The sequence below is a fragment of the Scophthalmus maximus genome, chromosome 15 (assembly GCF_022379125.1).
Source record: "Scophthalmus maximus strain ysfricsl-2021 chromosome 15, ASM2237912v1, whole genome shotgun sequence".
NCBI classification, from domain to species: Eukaryota; Metazoa; Chordata; class Actinopteri; order Pleuronectiformes; family Scophthalmidae; genus Scophthalmus; species Scophthalmus maximus.
In genome coordinates this window covers 10,059,092-10,080,738 of record NC_061529.1, presented here as the reverse complement: position 1 = coordinate 10,080,738, position 21,647 = coordinate 10,059,092, and the positions used below count along the sequence as shown (strand labels likewise).

General features: G+C 41.6%; 2 protein-coding genes and 2 long non-coding RNA genes across 6 annotated transcripts in view; 2 read left to right on the top strand and 2 right to left on the bottom strand.

Annotated features, from left to right (window-relative positions):
- LOC118286249 (doublecortin domain-containing protein 2) overlaps positions 1-14,591 on the bottom strand; it is a 159,374-nt gene extending 144,783 nt beyond the window's left edge. The window contains 11 exon segments of the mRNA XM_035610568.2: positions 2,973-3,042; positions 6,064-6,119; positions 6,122-6,188; positions 7,073-7,173; positions 8,736-8,868; positions 12,457-12,505; positions 12,637-12,789; positions 13,320-13,451; positions 13,572-13,648; positions 13,869-13,917; positions 14,268-14,591. Of these exon segments, the coding sequence (XP_035466461.2) occupies positions 2,973-3,042; positions 6,064-6,119; positions 6,122-6,188; positions 7,073-7,173; positions 8,736-8,868; positions 12,457-12,505; positions 12,637-12,789; positions 13,320-13,451; positions 13,572-13,648; positions 13,869-13,917; positions 14,268-14,551 (1,171 nt within the window). The 5' untranslated portion in view covers positions 14,552-14,591.
- Positions 198-3,035, top strand: LOC118286261. Its single transcript, XR_004785344.2, has 3 exons — positions 198-329; positions 2,501-2,599; positions 2,895-3,035. It is a non-coding gene; the product is annotated as an uncharacterized LOC118286261 (long non-coding RNA).
- Positions 14,592-16,206: 1,615 nt separating the features above from the next.
- On the top strand, positions 16,207-18,671 carry LOC118286265. Its single transcript, XR_004785349.2, has 3 exons — positions 16,207-16,340; positions 17,052-17,191; positions 18,495-18,671. It is a non-coding gene; the product is annotated as an uncharacterized LOC118286265 (long non-coding RNA).
- Positions 16,334-21,482, bottom strand: colec11 (collectin sub-family member 11). Of its 3 annotated transcripts, none has more exons than XM_035610571.2 (7): positions 19,270-21,482; positions 18,671-18,831; positions 18,504-18,575; positions 17,945-18,016; positions 17,789-17,842; positions 17,572-17,667; positions 16,334-17,433 (listed from the first exon to the last, which is right to left on the bottom strand). In XM_035610571.2, exons 2-7 carry the CDS (start codon positions 18,804-18,806, stop codon positions 17,024-17,026), a joined length of 840 nt encoding a protein of 279 aa, XP_035466464.1. In that variant the 5' UTR covers positions 18,807-18,831; positions 19,270-21,482; the 3' UTR covers positions 16,334-17,023. The 3 variants fall into 3 exon arrangements, with proteins under 3 accessions (XP_035466464.1, XP_035466466.1, XP_035466465.1); XM_035610573.2 differs by having other exon boundaries at positions 16,334-17,415; positions 18,671-18,836; positions 19,270-21,481; XM_035610572.2 differs by lacking the exon at positions 19,270-21,482 and having other exon boundaries at positions 18,671-19,223.
- Between the last annotated feature and the right edge of the window lie 165 nt (positions 21,483-21,647).

Below are 21,647 nucleotides of genomic sequence, written 5' to 3'. Positions count from 1 at the left end.
AAATGGAGTTGAGATGGGGCGCCGTCTCAGGATGCATTGTATGATAAATTATACATAATGCCTATCCCAGCATAAGCAACAGCCGCGGTCTACAGTGGACACACAGTGGACAAGGTTGGCTTTCATCTTCAGATGCAGTTCAAAGCTGCGGGCTGCACACAGAACAAACTGGCAATCAAAGCTAATGTGTAACTGGGCAGCGGTGCACTTCACAGGGCCTGTCGTCTCGAGTGCAGCTAAGATCACACGCAGAGGCGTCTCGCACATCACAATGGCTGATTTTCAACACACGGCCTTTGGAACTTATTATTTTTCACCATGTATAATATGTAAGTAAAAAAAAAAAGAAGAAGAAAAGAGTCTTTGCTGTTGGGAGTTGCTGTCTTTTGAAGGCCTTTCATGACATGTATATGATGAAGGAGAAGAAAAGCATACATTTTATTCAAACTTTACTGTAGTTAACAAAGGCTCTAATGCTCCCTTAGCAGAGCTATCCCCAAGGATACGTCTGCTTTTTGCCTGAATAAAAACTTTACAAGGAATGAAGGACAGGGATAAATGCGATAGTAGTGGACTAACATCCACAGAACATGCGATCACTTTAAGTGTCATGCGTATAATGAAACTTGAGCTCTTTGTGGAGGGATTTCATAAGTATTTAATATCCACACCAAGCATCTTTAATGTTCACAAGTTGTTCTGATGAGTCCCAATACCATGGGACATGCTGTATTCCCCATATAGTTGATGAGCACTGCTGTGCTCTGTAAGTACATCTACTACACTTATGTATTTGAAATCAGTGAGTATGTCAAGTTGAATCAATCAGATTCTTTATCATGTTATTTGTATATTATTATACATATATTTCTTTCAATATTTTTGAAAGAAACTCGCACTGATCAAAGCAAGGAATATGCATGTCATTTTTTTTTCTTGAAAAATTAGACGACTAGTCAGACCACCAAAACGTCTCACACTTAATAATAAACCATAATAAGTGCTTATTATAGGTGTTTTCCTCTTTCCCCGTCATATGCCGTGCAGCAAAACAATGACCTTTCACAATATGACACAGTTTTACTGTCAATATAATACAGATGTGATTAACATAAATAAGAGTTAAAGTCAAATAGGCGTAAAGGTCGTCACTCAGGACTAGTCCCGGGTCCGCAAGGTGATTTACAACAACTTAATTTGACTGTGCGGAGTAATTTATCTGTGACAAAGCACGCCGTGCAACTCCCAGCATGTCGTGCGCACATACAGGCGACAATATGCCATGAGTGCACACATCTCACATCTACCCAATCAGTCAAGATGCTTTACAACTTCTGTCAGAGGCCCTAACAGTTCTCATAAATTACAAGGCCATTGTACATGGTGCCAATAACTTTTGAAGGAGAATCTCTGCAAAACTGAACAAAGTAGTATCTATTGTTTTTATACATGGAAGTCAAGATGGAATACTCACAGTAAAGTAGAGTATATGAAGGAGAAAGGATACAGTAAGTACTTAAATGATAGATATGCTTTTATTGAAAGGTCAACTATTTCCGCTCGGCCAAAAAATTCCCTTTCAAGGATAAAAACTGGCCCAGCTATTGACATTTTGTGTGGCAGACAGGTGTGATTTTGTTAAGAGATCACTCCAGTTTCCTTTCTCTTCCCACTTCATGCCTCTGTGGCTGGAGTCTCCATTTACGCTCTGCATTTGTGTCATCTTCAGATCTACTGTGACAGCGAGGGAATATGAGGCATGAATGATGCAGAACCATTCATAAACAGCAACAACAATATAATGTGATAGGGACAGAAAAATGAGTACGTCAGTCTGGAGTCGGCGAGCAATAATGTGCTGTGATATATTTCCGAATGCCCCCTGCAGTGCCCATTGACATTCTGCAGGGAAATCATAGCCAGTACTAGAGAGCACAAGGCTGCATCTCAACCTTAGTACAACCAATATGAGGATAATTGAAAGCAAATACATGTATGTTTGTAAAAATCATGCACACGCGTATGAGCGAAATTCTTGATGTGAACTGCCGTCTCCTCGATAATGTGCATTTGTGAATGCACATGGATGTTTGTGTCCTTTCTGAGAGCATGGATGACATGTGCGTGAGTTCGGGAGCCTGCTGTTAGCACAGGATGCAGTGATTTTCCTGGTGTCACGCTGACAGAGCGTACCTCAGATTGAGGGGCAAACAGTGATAACCACCTGCAGGGATTCGCATCCTGTTCCATTAGTCACCTTTGGAATTTTCACAAGGGACAATAGAGGATGCTGGGAAACCACTGAATTGGCCTCACTACCAAAGCCTATGTTTTGTAGGCAATTAGAATGAAATTGCCTGAACCAACTGAAAGGCACATTGCCCCCCAACAAAGGAGAACGTCAACTTTACATCATTGCTTTGGTTTGTGTTTTAACACTATGTTATCTTCTTTTGCAAAATAATCAAACGTGTGCAGCGCCTGTTTTGTATTTTTTCAGATATGTTATTCTCCAAATGAATCAAATCAAAGCCAGACCATGCATCTCTACTTGGACTAAGAAGTCACGGAGAATAACAAGGATTTTCATAGTAACAAGGTACATATCTTTCTCATTCTGTCCGAGTGCCTACAAATTACAAAGGACATGGGAGTGTAGTGAATACTCCCAGGCTCTCAGCGTTGCACACCTTGATGTGCAGGTGCCTTTAATACTAGAATAAGTCATCTGAGATAGGAGAGGCAAAAAAACCCACTCAACCAGATGGTCTCCATAAAGCATTGCGTAAAGCTCTCCCAGATGTTGAGAGGTGGTTGCGGATCTGGTGACATGCAATGTGAGGGAGGAACTGGTAATGCAGAGTGTATTAGTGGTCTCTTTATGGGTGCTTTAGGTGCTGCGAAGGGGAATGCGGGGGCCGCCGCCGCCGTCGTTGCTGATGCTACTAGGCTTTATGCTTTGATGAACCTACCCTTGAAAAGCTGGGACATCCGTGACCGTGTTCTGCTGAGCCTGGAAGACACCTCCCTCCCTTTAGCCTCCTGGAAAACATAAATCAGTTTCTCATATCATCATCTAGTCATATTCAATGCATATGAAGCTCTAATCAGTAAATCTGTCAGCTTTCTCCCCTTTTGGTGATATATCAGATTCGTAATACTCTCCCACATATGCAGTAAATCTCTGACAAAGCCTATGTTTTTTAAAATTCAAAAGACAGGGCTGCATGAAGCGGAGAACTTCACTTGAAAACAGACAGAGTGCAGTAGCAGTTTAGTTCAGGATGTCTCTGCACTGAAGGCTTCAGTGCATTCCAAATTGTCATCCCTCTCCTTACTACTAAACAGTGGCCCAGGCAGGAAGCCGGAATAAATTTCCCCAGTTCATCGTCCCCGCTGAGGACTAGCAGAACATCTCAGTCTGATTAATGGCTGTACACTGTCTAATGAACAGTAATTGAATGGTATAATGCAGCAGGTCCTTAAAAGCCCAGAGGAATCGTCTTCCTCCGCCTAGCTCAATGGAAAAGCAAGGCGGTGACATTGTCTGGAGTTGATTATAGTTGACCTTGCATGGGGCGAGTAAGGCCTTTGAAATGGCTAACCTAAACGTCAGGGAATAGGATCATGGAAGACCAGCTGAAAAACAAATGAAATGGACTCGTATTGGAAAAGGAAAGAATGGATCAATGTGGCGGTCAATAAGGATTCGATTTTTTATCACAAAATTCCTAAGAAGAGGGAGACAATTGATCAGACATCCCTAGTCGTATTGGCATTTCTAACAATATTAATTAAGAAAAAATGCTTAGCTGACTGGTTGATAAATCAGCCAATATTGTTAAATCAAAACAAATGATAGTTGTAAACATGATACGACGCGTGAGTGCAAATCTACCCTTGTCCGCATTACCTCAAAGTGTATGACATCCACAACACAGACAGTCTCCCCCTATGAAATCAATCGGCTTTTTAACAAAGTGCACTCTAAAGGAAAACCCAACCTTCAGAAAGCCCAACAAAAGTCAGTCAAGTGATTGTAAGAAAAAGCTTTGATAAACGTGCATCGGACTCCAGCTCGCCATCCTGCGCTCTCTTCCACAGAGATAGCTGGCCTTCACTCCCTGCGGACATCTCCACTTGGCAGAGATGCTGAATCTCGTTATTCTTTATTTGGCCTGGACCACACAGGTCAATATCACACGTGCACAACTGTCTGCCTGTGTACCGTCTGTAAATGTATTCACTATTTAAATTCAATGCAATAAATCATTTAAAGCTTTGGCTGAAAATGTAATCATGTAATTGAATTTGGTCATCAATATCTACTACATGCATGCACCTATGAGGAGTGCACGGGGCATTTCACAAGCACATATGAGCACCGGAGTGGGAGGAAATCTGTCCGAACTCAGCTGAAAGTATGAGTCATAGCGGCGCAGTTATCCCTCATTATTATTCACAGCCCTCTAAATGATGAGGTTGCCGACAACGAGACAGCGACAGTCTGTTTGGCCTCAAAGGGAAAAGAGGAGAGTAGGCATGAATGATGGTTAGACTTTAAGCAAGGTGGTCTCACCTGCAGCATCATTATTTCCAGTCTGACAACAACGTTTATAAAAAATAATTCAAGTCTTGATAAAACCTGGATAAAGACTAAACAGAATTGCTGCAAGGAAAGATTTAAGTAAGGTACAAGGTGTTGTGATTAAAAAAAAAAAAGTTGCTTCCCTTTATGATTTGTGCTCAAGCTTTCTAGATTTCTTAAATGATGTCCTTAGAACTGACAGAATTTTGACAGTTATGATGTAAACTGTAGTTAGTCCTGCTGAGGATGTGTCCTGGCATGATGTTTTAAACTGGAGAGGAATTACAACAAAAATACTACCCCTTCCTTCTGTCAGTGTTCATTAGCTGACAAATCAAAAAACTGCTTGGCAAAATAATTATTGCAAAAAGTAGCTGAGTCTGTACAGGCAATATTATTATTATTATTATTATTATATATCCCATTATCTAATGGTCATTCCCTGCAATCCATAGCCAATCTTATTCAGCAACATTCATGTATGACTAAAAGCGATAAGTAATGAATTAAGCTATTGATGAGGTCTTTAGCCAGGGTCATAACTGGCCCCCAGAAGTCAATAATTATCCTGATAAGAATATCTTTATTGCAAAAGTGCATACGGCAGCAAAATCATCACCACACCAAAACATGCCCCTATGGTGTAATTGCCACTGCTCGAAATTATGGTTTTCATTAAAACAAAATGTTCAAGGTTATTGATTGCTTAAATAAGACTCAATATCTTCTCATTTCAAAGCCGAATGAAATTGCTTGGAATAGTAATATCACCCAACTATTGTGCGCATTCATCACCGTTACACGGCTTCATATTGCCGTCCCACGAGGATTATTAGAGCAAAATAAGTGTATTTAAATGAGTGTAATTTCAAGGAACCACAGATCCATGCAAAAACATCTGTATGCACAGCCCAGGCCTACTTCATCACTGTGAACATTACCAGCAGGCAGAGTAAGGGACAGACAGCAAACACGACCACATACTGTTGTGGAGCTCGACTACAGTAATAACCAATACAAGCTTCTGTGCATCTCTTAAGCTTGATGCTGTGATACACACAGCATCGTTGGCTACAGCTAAAGCTTTAAAAAAAATAAAAAAAACTCAGCTACATAAAGTTGCACCTCAGGCTCAGGCGTGTTTAATCCCGAGTCTCCAGAACCAGAACTGTGCTCTGTGCTTTTTACAGGTTCTCCTTGCCCTGAAGAAAGGCTGCGCTTCTAAATACACAGTACATAATATACATGGCGACAGAAAAAACAGGTTACACACACAAGGTGAAAGTATGGTTGCTGGAAGCAGTTCTCCGTGTTGCTCATGCAATTACGGAAGTGGTGATTACAATAATTGCTGGTTGGACCATTTTTATGTGACCTAATCCAAAAGCAAATGAAAAAATTGGAAGTAATAATAAAGTAAAATGAACTAAATGTGAAATACTAACTGTATGAAACTTATAATAAAAGGTACCGACATTCTTCCTGGAACCTGCAGACATGGACCTGTGCAGACTCAAGCCGTCTGAATCAGGGGGGCCTTGCAAGGACTCGCAGAACAACTCCCATCTTCATACTCCACTTCAACAATCTTGGCCTCAACCTACAGGAAGGAAGAAAAAAAACAAGATCCCCCTTGGCTTACACTGTACTGTACTGTACTGTACTGCTGTATTGATTTGGCTTAATATTTATATATTTTATGCAACTTGTTCTCCAGAGCATTCATAATCCTTAGTCTGCACAGAAAAAAACGCTCTTTTTTTTTAAACTTACTGGGCTAGTGGGAAGGGGAAAAAAACTGAGAATAGACTGTAAATAGAAATGCAGGTAGTCAACGTGTGTCAAGTGACGCAGAAGTGCCTAAAACTTGTATTCTCTCGAATGACCAGCAGAGGGCAACTCCAATGGTCAGTTTCTATAAAAGTCTATGAGAAAATGACTATACTTCTCACTTGATGAGATGCTAACCCTCGTCTTTGGCCAACAGTGACCAAAAAGTCAAGTACTTGAGAGTGAACGTATAAGAATTGGTTCAGAAATAAGCTTTTCATATTTATTTATTAATTATTTAGGCTAATTAGGCTGCCATGTTAATTGCTGATTTATCATTGTAGATATAGAGACACCCCCCCCACCCTCCACGACCAATCATTTGCTTGAAGAGTAGGTACAATTTCTGTCAACCTAGATTGTCTTTGGTTGACTCTAACCCCAGAGTAGTGCAGACATTTCCATCTAACCCATTCATCTTACATCAAAACAGCTAGAACAGCTGTTAACAGCTTGTTGTGGTGTCTATCAACATTTGCGCTGTGCTTCTGTTTGACTTCAAAGACATGCGCGTTGTAAAAGTTGGAATCAGCAAATGGCCTATGTTTTTCTTTTGTGATGTCTTTTTGCGTGAGATAAAAAAGGCCAAGCTGTTCAAAGATTATGTGCTAACCACCTCAACAGGCTGCGGTTCTGTGCGGGGATGTGTTTTACCTGATCAATCGGCAGGTCCACCTTCAGCTGGCCGTCCTCCTGCACCTCCGCCGCTCCCGCTATCTCACTTCTTTTGTTTTGTGCATTGAACACGCTGCCCTCTGAGAAAAGTGATTAATCACAATTACCTCATCTGTTGGCAGTCGCCCCGTCATTCTTCTGCACTCTCATCCCCTCCCCCTCCGTCCATCCCTCACTAGCCTCCCGTCTGCTCCCCCTTTTTTTCCTGTTAAACTTCAGAAGAGATCAATGTCGCCGTCCATCCATGTATTTATTTGGATCGGTCCCACAGACGTAAGAGCCACAGCTGCTGCCATGCCACAAATATGGTTTGCCAGCATGAACTTTCAGTCCAGGGTTAGTTCCTGACAGTGACAGGTCACTCTTGATACATGTGGCGGAAAAGCTTAGATGGCAAAGTCACAGTCCTTCTTTTCTTGTGAACAAACTCCTGTCTGATACAGGGTGAAATGTGAGTAATGAACCACACCATTGAGCCTGAATCCACTTCAATAGCCTATAAATAGTAAATAACCAAGCATGTAGATTAATCAGTGATAAGACAAAGGGACAATGTACAGAAAATTACATTTGGTTCATAGGTTGAACCCAAATAGGAAATTACACAGCTGCCAACTTTGTAGACTTTATGTTTTTCAGCTAGGAGTTACTTCTGGATCTCCTACTTGACTAACTTTAGTTAGAAAAAGTCAAAATGAGAAAAAAAAGAAGATAAAAAATCCACTGCCAAAAGCTCTGATCTGGTAGCGGACGACACCACTTTGTTATAGGGAAGACCCTTGGCTTTTTTCTTTCAAACTGATTGGCCTTTTGTGAGAGGAAGCCGTACTACATGCATGGTCAGGTGTACAAAATGTGACCAAGACACTGCACTCGGGCCTTGCTGCAAAACAACTCATCTTGACATGAGTCCGACGGGAGAAAGAAATAGTTTTTCTTTCAATGTGAAAAGATGGCAGGTTTTAAAACTGTGGCAATTCTCCAATGTATTCTTCCACGTAATATCAAGTCATTTGTGGCACAGGATGAGTGTTTCAAGTCGAGTCGCTGTATTGCTGAGCGCAGATGGTAAAACAAACAGCCATGAAACAACACCCACTGAATAACTAAACAGAAGACGTTACGCCACAGTTACACTCCCCGTCATAAACAAGAGTATCACTTTTAAACAGCCAACTGCTCAAATGTATCAAACCATCAATCTAAAAAGGAGCATTTTGTCACTTTTATGATCGTCTGTCAGCGATATTTGTGATTAATAACTTATTAACATTTTGATTCCCACATCAGGAGAAAATTGGAGCAATTTGTTTCCGCGCACATAGTTAGCGGGGCTTTCTGGATTCCCATTCAACAAAATGGCCTGACTGAATTCATCTATGATTTAAGCCCCCTCGTGTTTGAAGTCTTGTTCTGCTTAATATTCACAGAGAAGAGTCATGTTTCTTTCAGGGAGCTGTGTTCTGTTTGGACTTTAAAGAACAGGTTGATTTTTCCGTGGAAGGCCCCCACCACCCGCCAAACCTTCAATTTGAAGTTTGTCTTCAGAAGCCAACAGGTTTCTAGATGCCGTCATTGTAAGAGAGGAGGAGGACAGGGGGAAGGATACAGGGAGATATTTCTATAGAATTGCTCTGCTTACCGCCTGTTGAGAAAAGAACTGCGTTTCTGGACACCTGCCTCGGTTGTTTGGTTCTGTCTGGCTTGGCTGCGGGTTTCTTCATCTGGCCCCTGGCTGTGTGCTCAAGGTCCGCGCCAAAGCCCGTGTGAGGAAACTACATGGACAGACAAAAGAGAGGAGAAAACAGGGGCACAGATTAAGGCATATTTCCTCCGATTTCTTTGTGATTCATCATCGACTTTTTGCTGTTGTTCTTTAAAAGAGGAAGAAGAAAAAAAGCTGTGGGGCGAAACTTGTTTCTCTTTTCAAGGCTTTTCTTTTTTTTAAATATTTTTCATTGACCTCAATTTTTCAGGGGCTGATATGCTTTGTAGCTCCCCCGCGACTCCTACTGTATTGAATTCATCTGGTTCCAATACATCCCGTGCACAACCTATCAATCACTGGGGAGCGTGGCAAACTAATCATTTATTGATGAAATGGGGCAGCCATGAATTTCTAACTGCATTTGTCTTATTTATCAAGCCAGATCAAACAATGAAAATCAAAACAAGCTTAAAGGGAAAGGGAGGGAGTCGTAGGGAATAACGTATTCTTCAGCAGCAGACAGCGGAAGGTTATTGATGGGGAGGCGAGGGAAGAAAAAAAACAACTTAGTTGCATTCTGGGAGAGTGAGGGAGCAAGAGAGGAAAAGAGAGAGAGAGAGCAGTCTGGAGAGTTCAGAGTGATGTTCAGACAGCAAGGTACACATCTGAATTAATGTTTCCACAAAAGGCAATTTTCTTCTCACAGGCTCCTCATCCCCTCTGTAGGTAGGAAGGTGAGGTATGTCTCCCTCACAGAGAATAAGAGACACAGATACAGAGAGAGGGAGAGAGCAGACTCAATGTTTCTTTTCAGCTACAGTGCTCTTTACTGCGGCTGCCTGGCTGGATCCCTGGGCTGGCTCGGGGGATAGTGTAGTGATCTCAGGCTTCCACCAGAATACACTTCTGGCAATCGTGTTTGCAAGCTCACTAACATAGAGTCTGGGGAATAATGAGCATTGTTTCTTCACTTGTTTGCTTTCTTTAATGCACAGGCAAAGTCTGTTGATATTCTTTTGAATTTCTACAGCCGTTGGTGGGCAGGGAGAAAAAAATAAAAAAATAAACAAAAGAAGAGTGAAGTTTGCCTGGTATATTCAGATACGGCGAGTTGAAACAGAGTTCACACTCCAGCACTGTAGTGTCCACAACCGCGTTAGATCAAAGACAAGAGGAGCAGTGGCACTGTCGCAGTGGTAAGCTGTTAATTCAGTTTCATAACCTCGGATTCGTCTGTGACTGGTGTGAAACAACTTCACGCTGTTCAAGTTCAGAATCCAAAATACATGTGGGCAGCCAAAAATTGAATGGCGTGTTTACCATGTTTACAGCTTGACGGTGAGATGCAAATAGATTTTATTTAAATCAACAAAGTTAAAACAAGATTGTCTCACTCTGGGAGGAGAAAGCGGAGGACGGCGGGGTGCTGCAGCGCCAGGAGAGTACAGTACAAGTAGCAGCAGAAGTGGAAACAAGGCAGTGGAAAAGCTGAGGTCATTTCCCCTCATTCTGCATTACATATCTACTGTACCGTGTCCTGTGGGAGCAGACAACTGTGTATATCAGGAGGCCCCGGAGAGAGAGAGAGAGAGAGAGAGAGAGAGAGACAGAGAGAGAAAGTGAGCGCTAGAGTTAGTGTGAAGGGGGCTCAGGGGGAGCGAGCAGCAAGTAATCTGTAGCCCTCTCAAGTGGCAGAGAACAGGAGTCAACAAGAGGACACTGTGATACGATAGCCAGGGGAGAAACGGGGGTCCCAACCAACTGGACCGACCGACCAGCCTCCAGCCATGCTGGCTGCGGTATCAGTAGGAGCCACTCCCATGGCCGGGTCCTCGGCGAGCAGACATGCTGGCAGCAGCAAGGGGGTATAGTTTTCCACGGGGCATTGCCACTTCCCCTCACCAATGAGATCATCCGAGAAAGGCAGCGAAACGGGGAGCAGCATCAAGTCACTGCTGATGTCAGAGAGTGCAGCTATTAAAGACTGTTTTCACAGGATGCTTAGTGTGAAGTACATTTGGAGCACAATTGCACTGCTCATTATGACTGTGATATGAAAGTATTGCTTTGATGCACACCATTACCCCCCCGTCCCCTAGCATTCCTTCCTCCCCCTTTTAATCGTTTCTTTATGCTGCGTCTACCTCAAAAACTTTCTACCTCATCATGTGTGGGAACACCTAACTCAGCATATATGCAATGGGAACATGGTTCCAATATTGCACTCGGCAGAGAGCCGTGGGTTCAGATTTCAGTGGTCGCTCTGGACCAGATGTCCCAGCATCAGCAGTGGAGAAATGCTCTGCCGCTGGTGCACACAGGACAGGGCAGACGCCATCCCCGTACAAGCGAGGTTGCAAGAGCAAGGTTACATTTTACACAGCCGCGCCAAGCATGTATTAAAAGACATTTTTTACAGGCATTTCAAGCCAGACCGCTGTTGTTTTGTGAGGTCAAACTGAAATTAATGAGGGACATGACCCTATAAATGTATGTATAATCAGTAAGCTAAAACAACTGACAGATCAAGACAGAGTGGGCAATATTTGTCACATGTATATTTCCCCTCTGAAAGGTCCTTATTAACTGGTCACATCATGTTTACAAATTCATGAGGGATCAGGCGAAGAGGCGAGGGGAGTAAAATGCAGCAGCATCATGTCTGGTGAATAACCAATAATTCAATGAGCCGGCGGATGCAAAACACAGCCATAGCTCTGTCTCTGTCTCCCCCTCATGGTACTGAGGGAAACAGCAGGGGCTACGGTCTTTGCAGCATTGGATCAGATTCTCTGATTCAGATGTGTTGGGACTGAACCTCAGTTAAGCAAAGTTTGATAACTTGTGTGGGTTTTCTTCTATTGTTTTGTGCTTTTGATAAACAGAAGACATCTTAGAAATAAGTATTTAAACTGATTGCAATCATTTCTGATAAATATTTAGATTATTTCTAAAAAAATATATGTAATAGAAGTCAACCACACATACACCTAGAGACAAGGTAAGGGGTATTTTTTCTGTATCTGAAAAAATTGGCATCTGCCACAGCATTGTCATCTTTCATGGTTAGAAGAATCAGATCTCACACCGGGGGCCCCCAACTCTACTACTGCAACCTGCTGAGTGGGCATGTTCTCATCTTCGGTGTGTGATTTGGTGTTCATCTCAGGGCCCGCAGCAGCGCAATCCTCACATGGATTCAAAGTGTTCCACTGTCTACTTAATCACAATATAAATTGTCCCGGTTCTGGTTTGAATAAGAGATTTTTTTTTTTTGTTTTCAGTCAGTAAAGTCCCTCTGGTGCATATGATCTGTCTATGAGGCTCACTGCACTTGATCAAGTGGGCCAGCCCGTCTCTGTGGGGATTACCCATCAAAGTGAAAAGCAACGGTAACTCAATGCCTCCTGCAGACAGTGATTGATGATAGCGCTGTTTCATAACGAATTACACCCCCCACGACAAGTCGCACACGTGGGAAATGTTAATTGAAATGCTGTGTGTGCAAAGACACAATGTTCCACTGTGATACTACCAGGGTGTGACGACAATAAACTTTGGTGGATTCTAGAGAAAATGTAAGAATTCCGCATGTTGCAAGAACGTTAACAATCAGACGACAAACTGCACCCGATTCTAAAGTAACTGTACTCACCACATCCTTTGCATGTCTGCTCTTTCTAATAGGAGGCAGGACGTCTCGGCTGCAAAGAAGAAGAAAAAAAGGGGGAAACCGAAACTGACAAACAGATCTTCTCTTTCCTTTTCACATCAATACAGGAATCTAGTGCTCATTGGATTTGCAGAAAGGAAAACGTATATCTCATACATGTACCTTTCAGTTGAGTTGTTTTCCCTCATTGAAAATCTGGGGACGCACTGGTCATATGGGAGAGCTTTAAACCTCTCTGCACCGACTGCAACATAGCGCTGGTTGTTCTCCAGTTCAGTGGAAGTGCAGACAGGTTGTCCATCCAATGTGCAAAGCCTGGGGATTCAAATAGGAAATAGCACACGGTTGGTCAATGTCTCGTGATAGTTTAAACTATGTTAAGAAATATCGGTGTTCTGGATAGGAGTATGGCAAAGTTAGACGTCTCAAGTGGCATTTTGAGTGGTAAAAATTTAATGTCAGCATATTTACTTTCAAATACCCATCAAAGCAGCGCCTGCCTAACACGCAGTTTTGGATGAATTCCAGTGCGAACGTCACAACCCTACATGGTCACGATCACTAATTAATTAGAAAAAAATCCTTCCACTCCGCTTAATGCATTTAAGCTGACTGGAAAGACCTCCACTAAGAGAAGCTGACTCTATAGAGCCACCATGTGATAAGGTACAGTTAGTTGAAAAGGGTCATTATATGTGTCATGATTCATAGACTATTTGTGGCAGGAAATAACTTACAGAACTTGTATTTATCAGAGTCGGGATCTGTCTTTTCTAATGGAAGGAAGTACAGGTCGCACCTTTGCTCGTCTATCACTGAAACAATGTGCTGATGTCAGACATTACCTGTACACGGCACCGGTGCGAAGATGCACTTTCTCCGTCACCACGGCCAAAACGTGTTCCCAGCTCCTGAGCGTGTACTTCGGGATCCGTATTCGAGCTGGAGGCACCAGGACGTCTCCGTTGGTAAACACACTGCGAAAAGCGCAACAATATATATGAGACACAGAGGGGGAAATATAAATTGCGTTACACAACAAGAGGACGTCCTCGACAACTTAACAACTTTACACCCGGCTTGAAATCAATACTCACTTTATTGTGCAGGACTCGTCAGTGGTTCTCTTCCAGCGAGCAGAAACCACTATTCTGCTGTGAACAACCGGTTGGATCTGAAAAATGTCAAAGGGCCATTTTTGGGCGTCCAACTAAAACCTGTAAACGTATGTGTGTGACATCAGGACGCAAGTGTTTATTATGACAGTCTGGTCCCAGTTGCATCCCCCGAAAGGAATCTAGTAGCAAATCAAACAAATGGTCATAGATGAGCTGCTGAGAAGACTATCGTCAGTGAAACTGGTCAAACCTTCTTTTTTCTTAAAGCCACTTTACCTGTTCTTTTTTCTTACTCTCCGGCTTCTTGGTTGTTATCTCACTATAGCTGGAAGACAATACAAGAAAATGATGGCGATTAATGGAGAGAGCATATGAAGATCCCAACACTAGACCCACCTTCTGTGTGCGCACCTAAGCTAGCTAGCTAACAACGAAACAAGCGCACCTTCTCCGGGGCCCAGATTGGAGCGCTCTCCCGGCTAACACACGCGCACACACACGTACACGCACACACACGTACACAAACGCACACACACACGCGCACATGTATACACGCACACACACACACACACACACACGTGCACACGCACGCACGCACACACACACACGTACACACGCACACACACACGTGCACACACACGCACGCGCGCACACACGTACACACACAGTACTTACTCCAGCAGTTTGAACCGCTCGTTTCCGGCCGCCACGTACACGCTGCCGTGCCGCAGGTCGTCCAGGCGGCGGACCGTGTGGCCCAGCACGGGCGTGTAGAGCCGCCTCACGGCGCCGGACGGAGCCTCCACCCTGCGCGTCACGGAGGTCAGAAGACTGTCGAAGGTCGACACCTGCCGCGGGTTCACGACCACCTTCCTTCCGGGGAAGAAGGCGTCTCCGTTCCGGTACACGGTCACTGTTTTGGTGGGAGGCGAGCGGCCTCCGCCCGGTGCGCCCGGCATACTGCGCTCCGGCTAACCCCGCACGAAGCACGCTGACGACACGGTGACCTGTGTGTGTGTGTGTGTGTGTGTGTGTGTGTGTGTCGGTGGCACACGACGTGTGTCCTGAGTCTCCCGAGACGCAACTGATACGGACAACCGATTCCTCCACGCGAGAGGTGGCGCAGGTCGAGGAAACCCAACCGCCGACTGGTTGGTCGTTAGCTAGCTTAACTTTAATTTGGTGTTTGATTCCATCGCGTAATTGTTTCCAAGGCAACCAGCCGGCAGACAATAGCAGCTCGTTTATTTATTCATGTATTTATTTATCAGTCGCAGTGACATTAACAGGAGCAGATCAGGTATGGCCACAACTGACGGATCCCACGCGGGATCCATTTCGTTAGATCAACAAAGGATCCAATTATCTTCAAAAATAATACTGTACAGTAACCTGTAAATTACTTCTGTTGACATTTCTAATTTCCTTGTTTCCCGTGGTAGAGGCTCGTCTTCCTGGTCCGATCAGAATCCAGCTGCACTCCTAGATCCTTTGCAGTGTTCTCCTACCATTGGATTGGGGGCGCCCCGCCCCTCTAACGGGAGCCCCGCCCCCCCTGAAAAGTCTAATTAATTTTAACAAACTTGTTTATTTTATTTGTATTTTTTTTTTGTATTTTACATATAATTCCAAGCAGAAGTTATTTCAGGTCACTTTCCTTTTACTCCTTATTCCTCATTCCTGTATAAAAGATTGTGGATGAAACTTAACCTGATTTGTTAATATTTTTGGGGGGGTCATATTTTCGTGCATAACCCTCCATATCTTCCTTTTCCAGGTCTTTTCTCTCACCACAGATTATCTGCCAGTCCACTGTTATTCCGTGCTGTCCAAATTTGTTTACCACAAAGACAACCAGAGATTGCACCAACAATGGCACCTAATTGGTTTTGGCCAGACAACTCCTGGTCAATTAAATGCATAATTCATCTCAGCATTAATTATTCATTTCTTAAGGGACCAGTTCTGTGTTTTATTAGGAGAACTGCATCATGCATATTCAAATTCTCCCTCTTAGAGGGCTGCAGTATTATCTCAGCTGGGATGCCCATCCCAAAAAACAATAGCAGCCAGGGCTGTAAGACAACTTCTATTAATCACACAACTAAACCGTTGAGGATTTCCAAAGAAGAAAATGTCATACTAACCTACGGTGTGTAATGTCTTGTTTTTGTCATTCAGCAGACTTTGCACTGTCAAGCAATTACCTATTGTCATTAATTCATTATTATTGTCATCCCTCTTGTGTTTAGCTGCTACATTATTTTTTGATAATAGCCATGTCTTAGAAAAACTGTTAATTTAAATTAGTATAAAAATCAACTCACCTCAGTGTCTGTTTAGTCCACACCATCAGATTTAATTCACTGCCTCAGATACATTCTAACATTTCCTCAAAAGCAATATTAATATATTTTTTAAATTTTCAACAATTACGTCCAAAAAGAAAATATCACAGGTAAATCTCATAGTTTTGCTTTGATGGTTGCATATTTTTCTTATTCCCCAGTACAACTGCAATCCAATGTGCGGTTACCCAAAGAGATTATTCCAGTGTTTTGTCATATAATGTTTAATGTTATTAATAGCACCTGAGTTTTTCCTTTTCTGTCAAGTCAAAAATGTCTGGTGTGAAAAGGCCCATGGAGCAGTCAAATCCACAAAGCAAACATCCCCCTGGAAGACGTTGTCTCACTGCAGCATAGTTGTTATTCACTGGCTGGAGGCGGAGTCTTACTCTTGCTCAAGGTACCATTCCATAAAGAAGTTTATTCAGCTCTGGGACAAAAAACTAACTTATTATATAAATTTGAAAATAGAATATATTTAGTATTATATTATATAAAGGCAAATCTATAAAACATAGTGTTTTAAATTTTTTTCTGATTAAAACCACTCAACTGGAATATAGAATACAGAATATATTCTATATTATACTGATGGGACTATAGAATATAGAAAGCAAACAGTTTTCAATTTTTCTGATTAAAAGCTCTCAACTGGAACTTTTAATTTCCTATTTTCTACAAAATCTACAGTCCTCTGTATCTGCCTATATCTCTTGTTTGTTGAAGCCTCTGTAGCAAATAATGTTGAGTGGATAGTTTGCAAAAAATAAAAACTCCGTTTGTAACCTGGCATGCTTTTTGGAACATTAAGGAATCACAGAGTATGAGATTGTGTGTGTGTGCTTAAAGGTATAAGTAGGATACAGTTCTGACAAGGAGAACAAAATCTCAAGTTGTTATATGAGTCAAGAAAATAAATAGCTACCGAGACTATGAGGAAAAATGAACTGGAATATACCAGTTTGCACAACTTACACGTCATTTTGTCATCATATTTACAGATAAAAGATATCCTACTAACACCCTAAACACATCTTAACTTTTGCTCCATTATATGTATCTAATCTTTTAGCAGCTCTGCACTCAAACACTGTCCTTGTCAAATTCACAGACAAAATACATGGTTGGGTGACACGCGACGTCAGTCCACTCTCCAGAGGCCACCATGTCAGCACAGTCTTCGTCGTCATAGGCGTTGTTGGGCTCTCCTTTCCTCCATCTGGCGAAGGTGGTCATGGGAGAGCTATCCACGTAGGTGAAGACGCCCTCTCGGTCCAGGTCATGAATGCCAATGTAGACTCTGCTCAGGCCTGCTTCGGCAATATACCCCGCGATGGCGGTGTTGGCTCCCTCATCCTTGGGCATGGCCAGGTGCCCTCCCCTCGTCTGACAGTAGACCTCGGCGTCGGAGTAGCGTTTCTCCTCCTTCACCAACAGATAGACTTTAGTGTCTGTCTCTTTTATGCCAGCAACAGCTGCAGGGGAGGGCAGTGCTGAAAAATGAGCACTTGTATTTCTATAAATTTCACATTGACGTGCCCAACATTTTCAAAGTGAAGCAATAATAAGGAAACAAGGAATTGTCAAAATGTTTGCAAAGTACTTTTCTTAAAAGAACGCTAAGATCATACCATTTTTAATGAATTTCAGTTCAGAGGAAAGCTGGGCCACGAGAATGTCCATTTCTCCAATCATATTTCTCATTGGTGTGCACTCACATGGAACACCTGATGAGGCAAAAATGTGGGGAATTACCACATCATTATCATAATTCATTCCCAGAAATTTCACCAAGTAGGTCTGTTTAATCCCGCAGCAGCTTGAAAAACTGAATAAAAAATATCTGACCTGGTTCTCCAGTAGGGCCCGTTGGACCTGGATCCCCCATGTCTCCTTTTACCCCTGAGAAATTAAACGTAAATATTCATAAAACACAACATATATTATACTTAATTAATTCCAAAACAACTACGTCTGCAGTACATTTGTACAAGCTGTAATGACCTTTCATTCCACTTGGGCCCACTTTTCCATAACGACCCATAATTCCTTTCTGTCCATTAAATCCAGGATGGCCTGAAAAAAAATTTGTGTGACAAGAACATTTTAAAAAAGGCAACAACATACATCTCATCTCTTACACCTCGAAAGAACATAGATTAGATGTAATGAAAAAAAGAACTCAAACTCTTAACCCACTATTTACTTCCACCAAGTTACGTTTATTAAAACGAGGAGTCTGTGTAATCTCTTTTAAAAGTATGAGAACACCCTCCACTCCTCATTAAGGTCTTCAGTAAACACTACAAATCATCTCTCCTCCAACCTCTCACCCAAATGTAAACACTGCGCCATCTCCGGGTGGCCTGTTAGTGGTGTAACACATTATCAGCCCAAGCAATGTGATCTTTACCCTTGTTCGTTTTGTGTGTGTGTGTGTGTGTGTGTGTGTGTGTATGTGTGTGTGTTGAAAAAATGAGGAGATGCATGAGCTTATATTTATGGTTAATGTTTTTCCCATGCACTAAGAAACAAAAATCATCCCTTGTTGCAGAAGATATACCAATCTCTCCAGGAGGGCCAACTCGTCCTGGTCTCCCCGGTGCTCCTTTTTGACCTTTCTCCCCTGGTTCTCCTTTTGAAGGAAAAGACAGAAAAGAATAATAAGGACATTCGAAGACAGATTCTATTTTTGTCCACTTTGTATTGTTTATGTAAAGAACTGCATGCCTTTGAGTCCAGGGACAAGGATCTGAACAGTGCAGGCCTCCTCTGCCAAATGCTGCGCATAAGATGTCTGTATTGGTAAAAAGCTCATCATCACAGTCAGTAGCATCATCGGTAGCAACAGCTTCTCTCCTCTCATTCTTCTGCATGGGTTGGTTAGTCGGCTGTACTGGAAAAATGGGAGAAATTAAAAGGATGAAAATGATGAAGAATTATTCACATGATGCTGTATTTTATGAGTGATACAGTGGAATCATGAGTAAACATTTGTTTTCTGTAGCAAAACTTTATTGTGAGTTAATGCCATGCTATATTAGCATAAACCTGTTGTCCATTACATTCAGAATTTATTTCATAAATATCCTATGAAGTGCATAAACATCTGCCACACATTTTAAATCCAATAATAACAAAAAAAACAAAAAAGTCTACAACCCGCTGTTCAGGAGCGACATGGAAGCCACATCCAGAGTTGTATTGGCCTGACCACATATATATTCAGCCATATTTGATAATGTTGACAATGTCAGTATTATGAGGGAATATGAAATAGATAGAAAGGACAAAACAGTACAGAGAATTTTAAAACATGGATGCCTTACCTGTAGAGGAACTTTCCAGACAGAAGGGGAAATTATTGCCAGCGTGGAAAGACTTGGAGGAGCTTTGAACAGTGAAACATTTCATGTTCCTCCGCAGGCTCCACAGAATGTGTGGGATAGCACATTCGTAAACAGTTCAAAGATAAAGTCCAAGGCAGCTGGGGCGCCACAGATAATTGGCTGGGAAAATGTGATTGACAGCGGAGGGGCCTGATAAATACACGGACTCAACTTCAAAGTCTATCAGATATTTAGAGAAGCAGAAGAAACATTTAAGGTATTTCAAACATTCAGGATCATTCAAATATTCTTTATAAGCCAGTGTATCACACCGTCCTGTGTTTGTTTTTAACAAACAACATGGCTAACCTGAACGTCACACCGTCCTGTGTTTGTTTTTAACAAAAAACATGGCTAACCTGAACGTCACACTGTGTAGTTGTAGTATTGCTTTGCCTATGTTTCATATATGTGTGCGTTGCCTGAACTTTTCTCCACTTTTCATGGAACTCATTTTATTGGGGCTTGTGTGGCACTTGTATTAATGATTTTAGAGTTCCATTTCTCCTAATGTATTCATAGGGTATGTGTAATTAATAACAACTCTTTTTTTCTCTGTACTCCCTAAACATGCACTGTATTTTATAAAATGCCACCCTGCATAGCTGTCATCTTATGTAATTCATTTTTAATTAAAAATTAATTTGGCCTATATGGATACACTCAAATAAACAAGATGAATGATACAAGAAAAAAACTGATTACATCAAAGTGCAGATTTGAGTTTTGCTGAGGTTTTATTCACTATTAGTTCTCACGCAAACAGTTTCAGTGTCAAATAAGTTTTACTCTTCAGTGTGCTCCGAGATAGTGTTGAGTGTACCCTGAAGCTAAATTTTATTTATTGTTTGTTTATTTGTTTTTCATTTATAGTATTTCTCTGACACTTTCTGTAGTTTACCTTTGTTCCCATAAGAACCGAGTCACCATTCTCCAAGACAAGACTGCAAACTTTTCTAATCACAGTATTAAATGTAAAAAAAATTGAATTTAAGATTTTATATATGTACTCTAAACCACTTAATTGCATCGGTCATTTCTCCAGAGTGCACTGGTTCCTTGTGATGATGAACTCTCCAGAGAACACATTCCCTGCTGTTGTTCTCTGCCTGCAGATCTGCTTCTCCCCAATACTCCACCTGATGGAGCCGTTGTCCATGCAAGCACCATCTGAAACAAGCAAATGGTGTGTATTTATACAATTTCTTATTCTACTGTATCCACAATCAACTACTCAGTCCTACATTGAGCCAGATATCTTTCAATGATGGTAACAAAAAAGTAAAAAGTTTCTGTTCCTTAAAAATAATTGAGACCCAGGAGATACTCATAAGAGAAATAATTTTGCAGTGTCTGTTTGTGTTTGTTGTTTACCAGAATAGGGATGATCAAATAAACTAAATAACGTGAGGCCTAATTCTCAGTAATTTTTACACTATTTTCTTGTTTACCGAGGAAAATTAACTTGTCACTGTCTGATATGGTGAATTGGTCTTTGTCTTTGTTGTGCATCATTTAGGATGCCATGAAAAACCTAAATTGGACTTTTGAACAAAAAAATGCCATGTTAATGTTTACATACTGTCATCTAGTGTCTGTAATCTGATATGGTCAGATAAAGGAGTATCACATGTCCTAATTAGATTTACAAACCCAGAGGCTGCTTTCAGTGGTGGATTGAGTGTCTCCTTCACCCCCCCCCCCCTAAAGTTTTAAGTTACGTGCTGCTTTTCAAATATTCATGACTCAACGCAACATTTGCTGTCTTTTTGTTGCAGCCATGTGAATTAGCCTGGCGGGTGCATAATTTAACCTCTTTCTCCAGTTTTAAATGATTATACACAAAATATGTCTTGTAATCATTATTAAACAAGGGGTGTTTTTTAAACTGATATATTTCTCTTTTGTATGAGCTTTTGGTCTGAGAGGTTGTTTTTTTTATCTTTCTTACTGCAGGTGCATTCGTGTGTTTGTATATTCATGCATGTCTATATTTAATTTTGTATTTTTTTTTGTACGCACGCTCTTTATTACTTATACCAATTGCATTCCTTTAATGTTGCATGTGTTTTTAGTGTTGCATGTTTTATTTTTGACCGTCGGATTGCACGCTGTGCTTATTTGCTTGAAAAAGTGCTCTATGAATAAAATTTTTACAATCATTAAATAATCAACATTAAAACGAATTGCGTGTTAACGTGTTTACTTTATCCTGTACGGGTGCGAGCATAGTACCCCAGCCACTTGTTTTTCTACTTCATCTCAATTTTCAAATCAAAAATAGATGATAGATATAGATAGATGAAAAATGATTTAAA

What these genes read in the sequence shown, in the direction of transcription:
- colec11 (XM_035610571.2), bottom strand. Translation starts at nt 18,806, where the DNA reads ATGAGAGGAGAGAAGCTGTTGCTACCGATGATGCTACTGACTGTGATG. An exon ending in TGGCCCTCCTGGAGAGATTG is followed by an intron (nt 18,017 to 18,503) that starts GTATATCTTCTG and finishes ATTTTTTTTCAG; the next exon opens with GCCATCCTGGATTTAATGGA. An exon ending in GGGCCCTACTGGAGAACCAG is followed by an intron (nt 17,668 to 17,788) that starts GTCAGATATTTT and finishes TTGCCTCATCAG; the next exon opens with GTGTTCCATGTGAGTGCACA.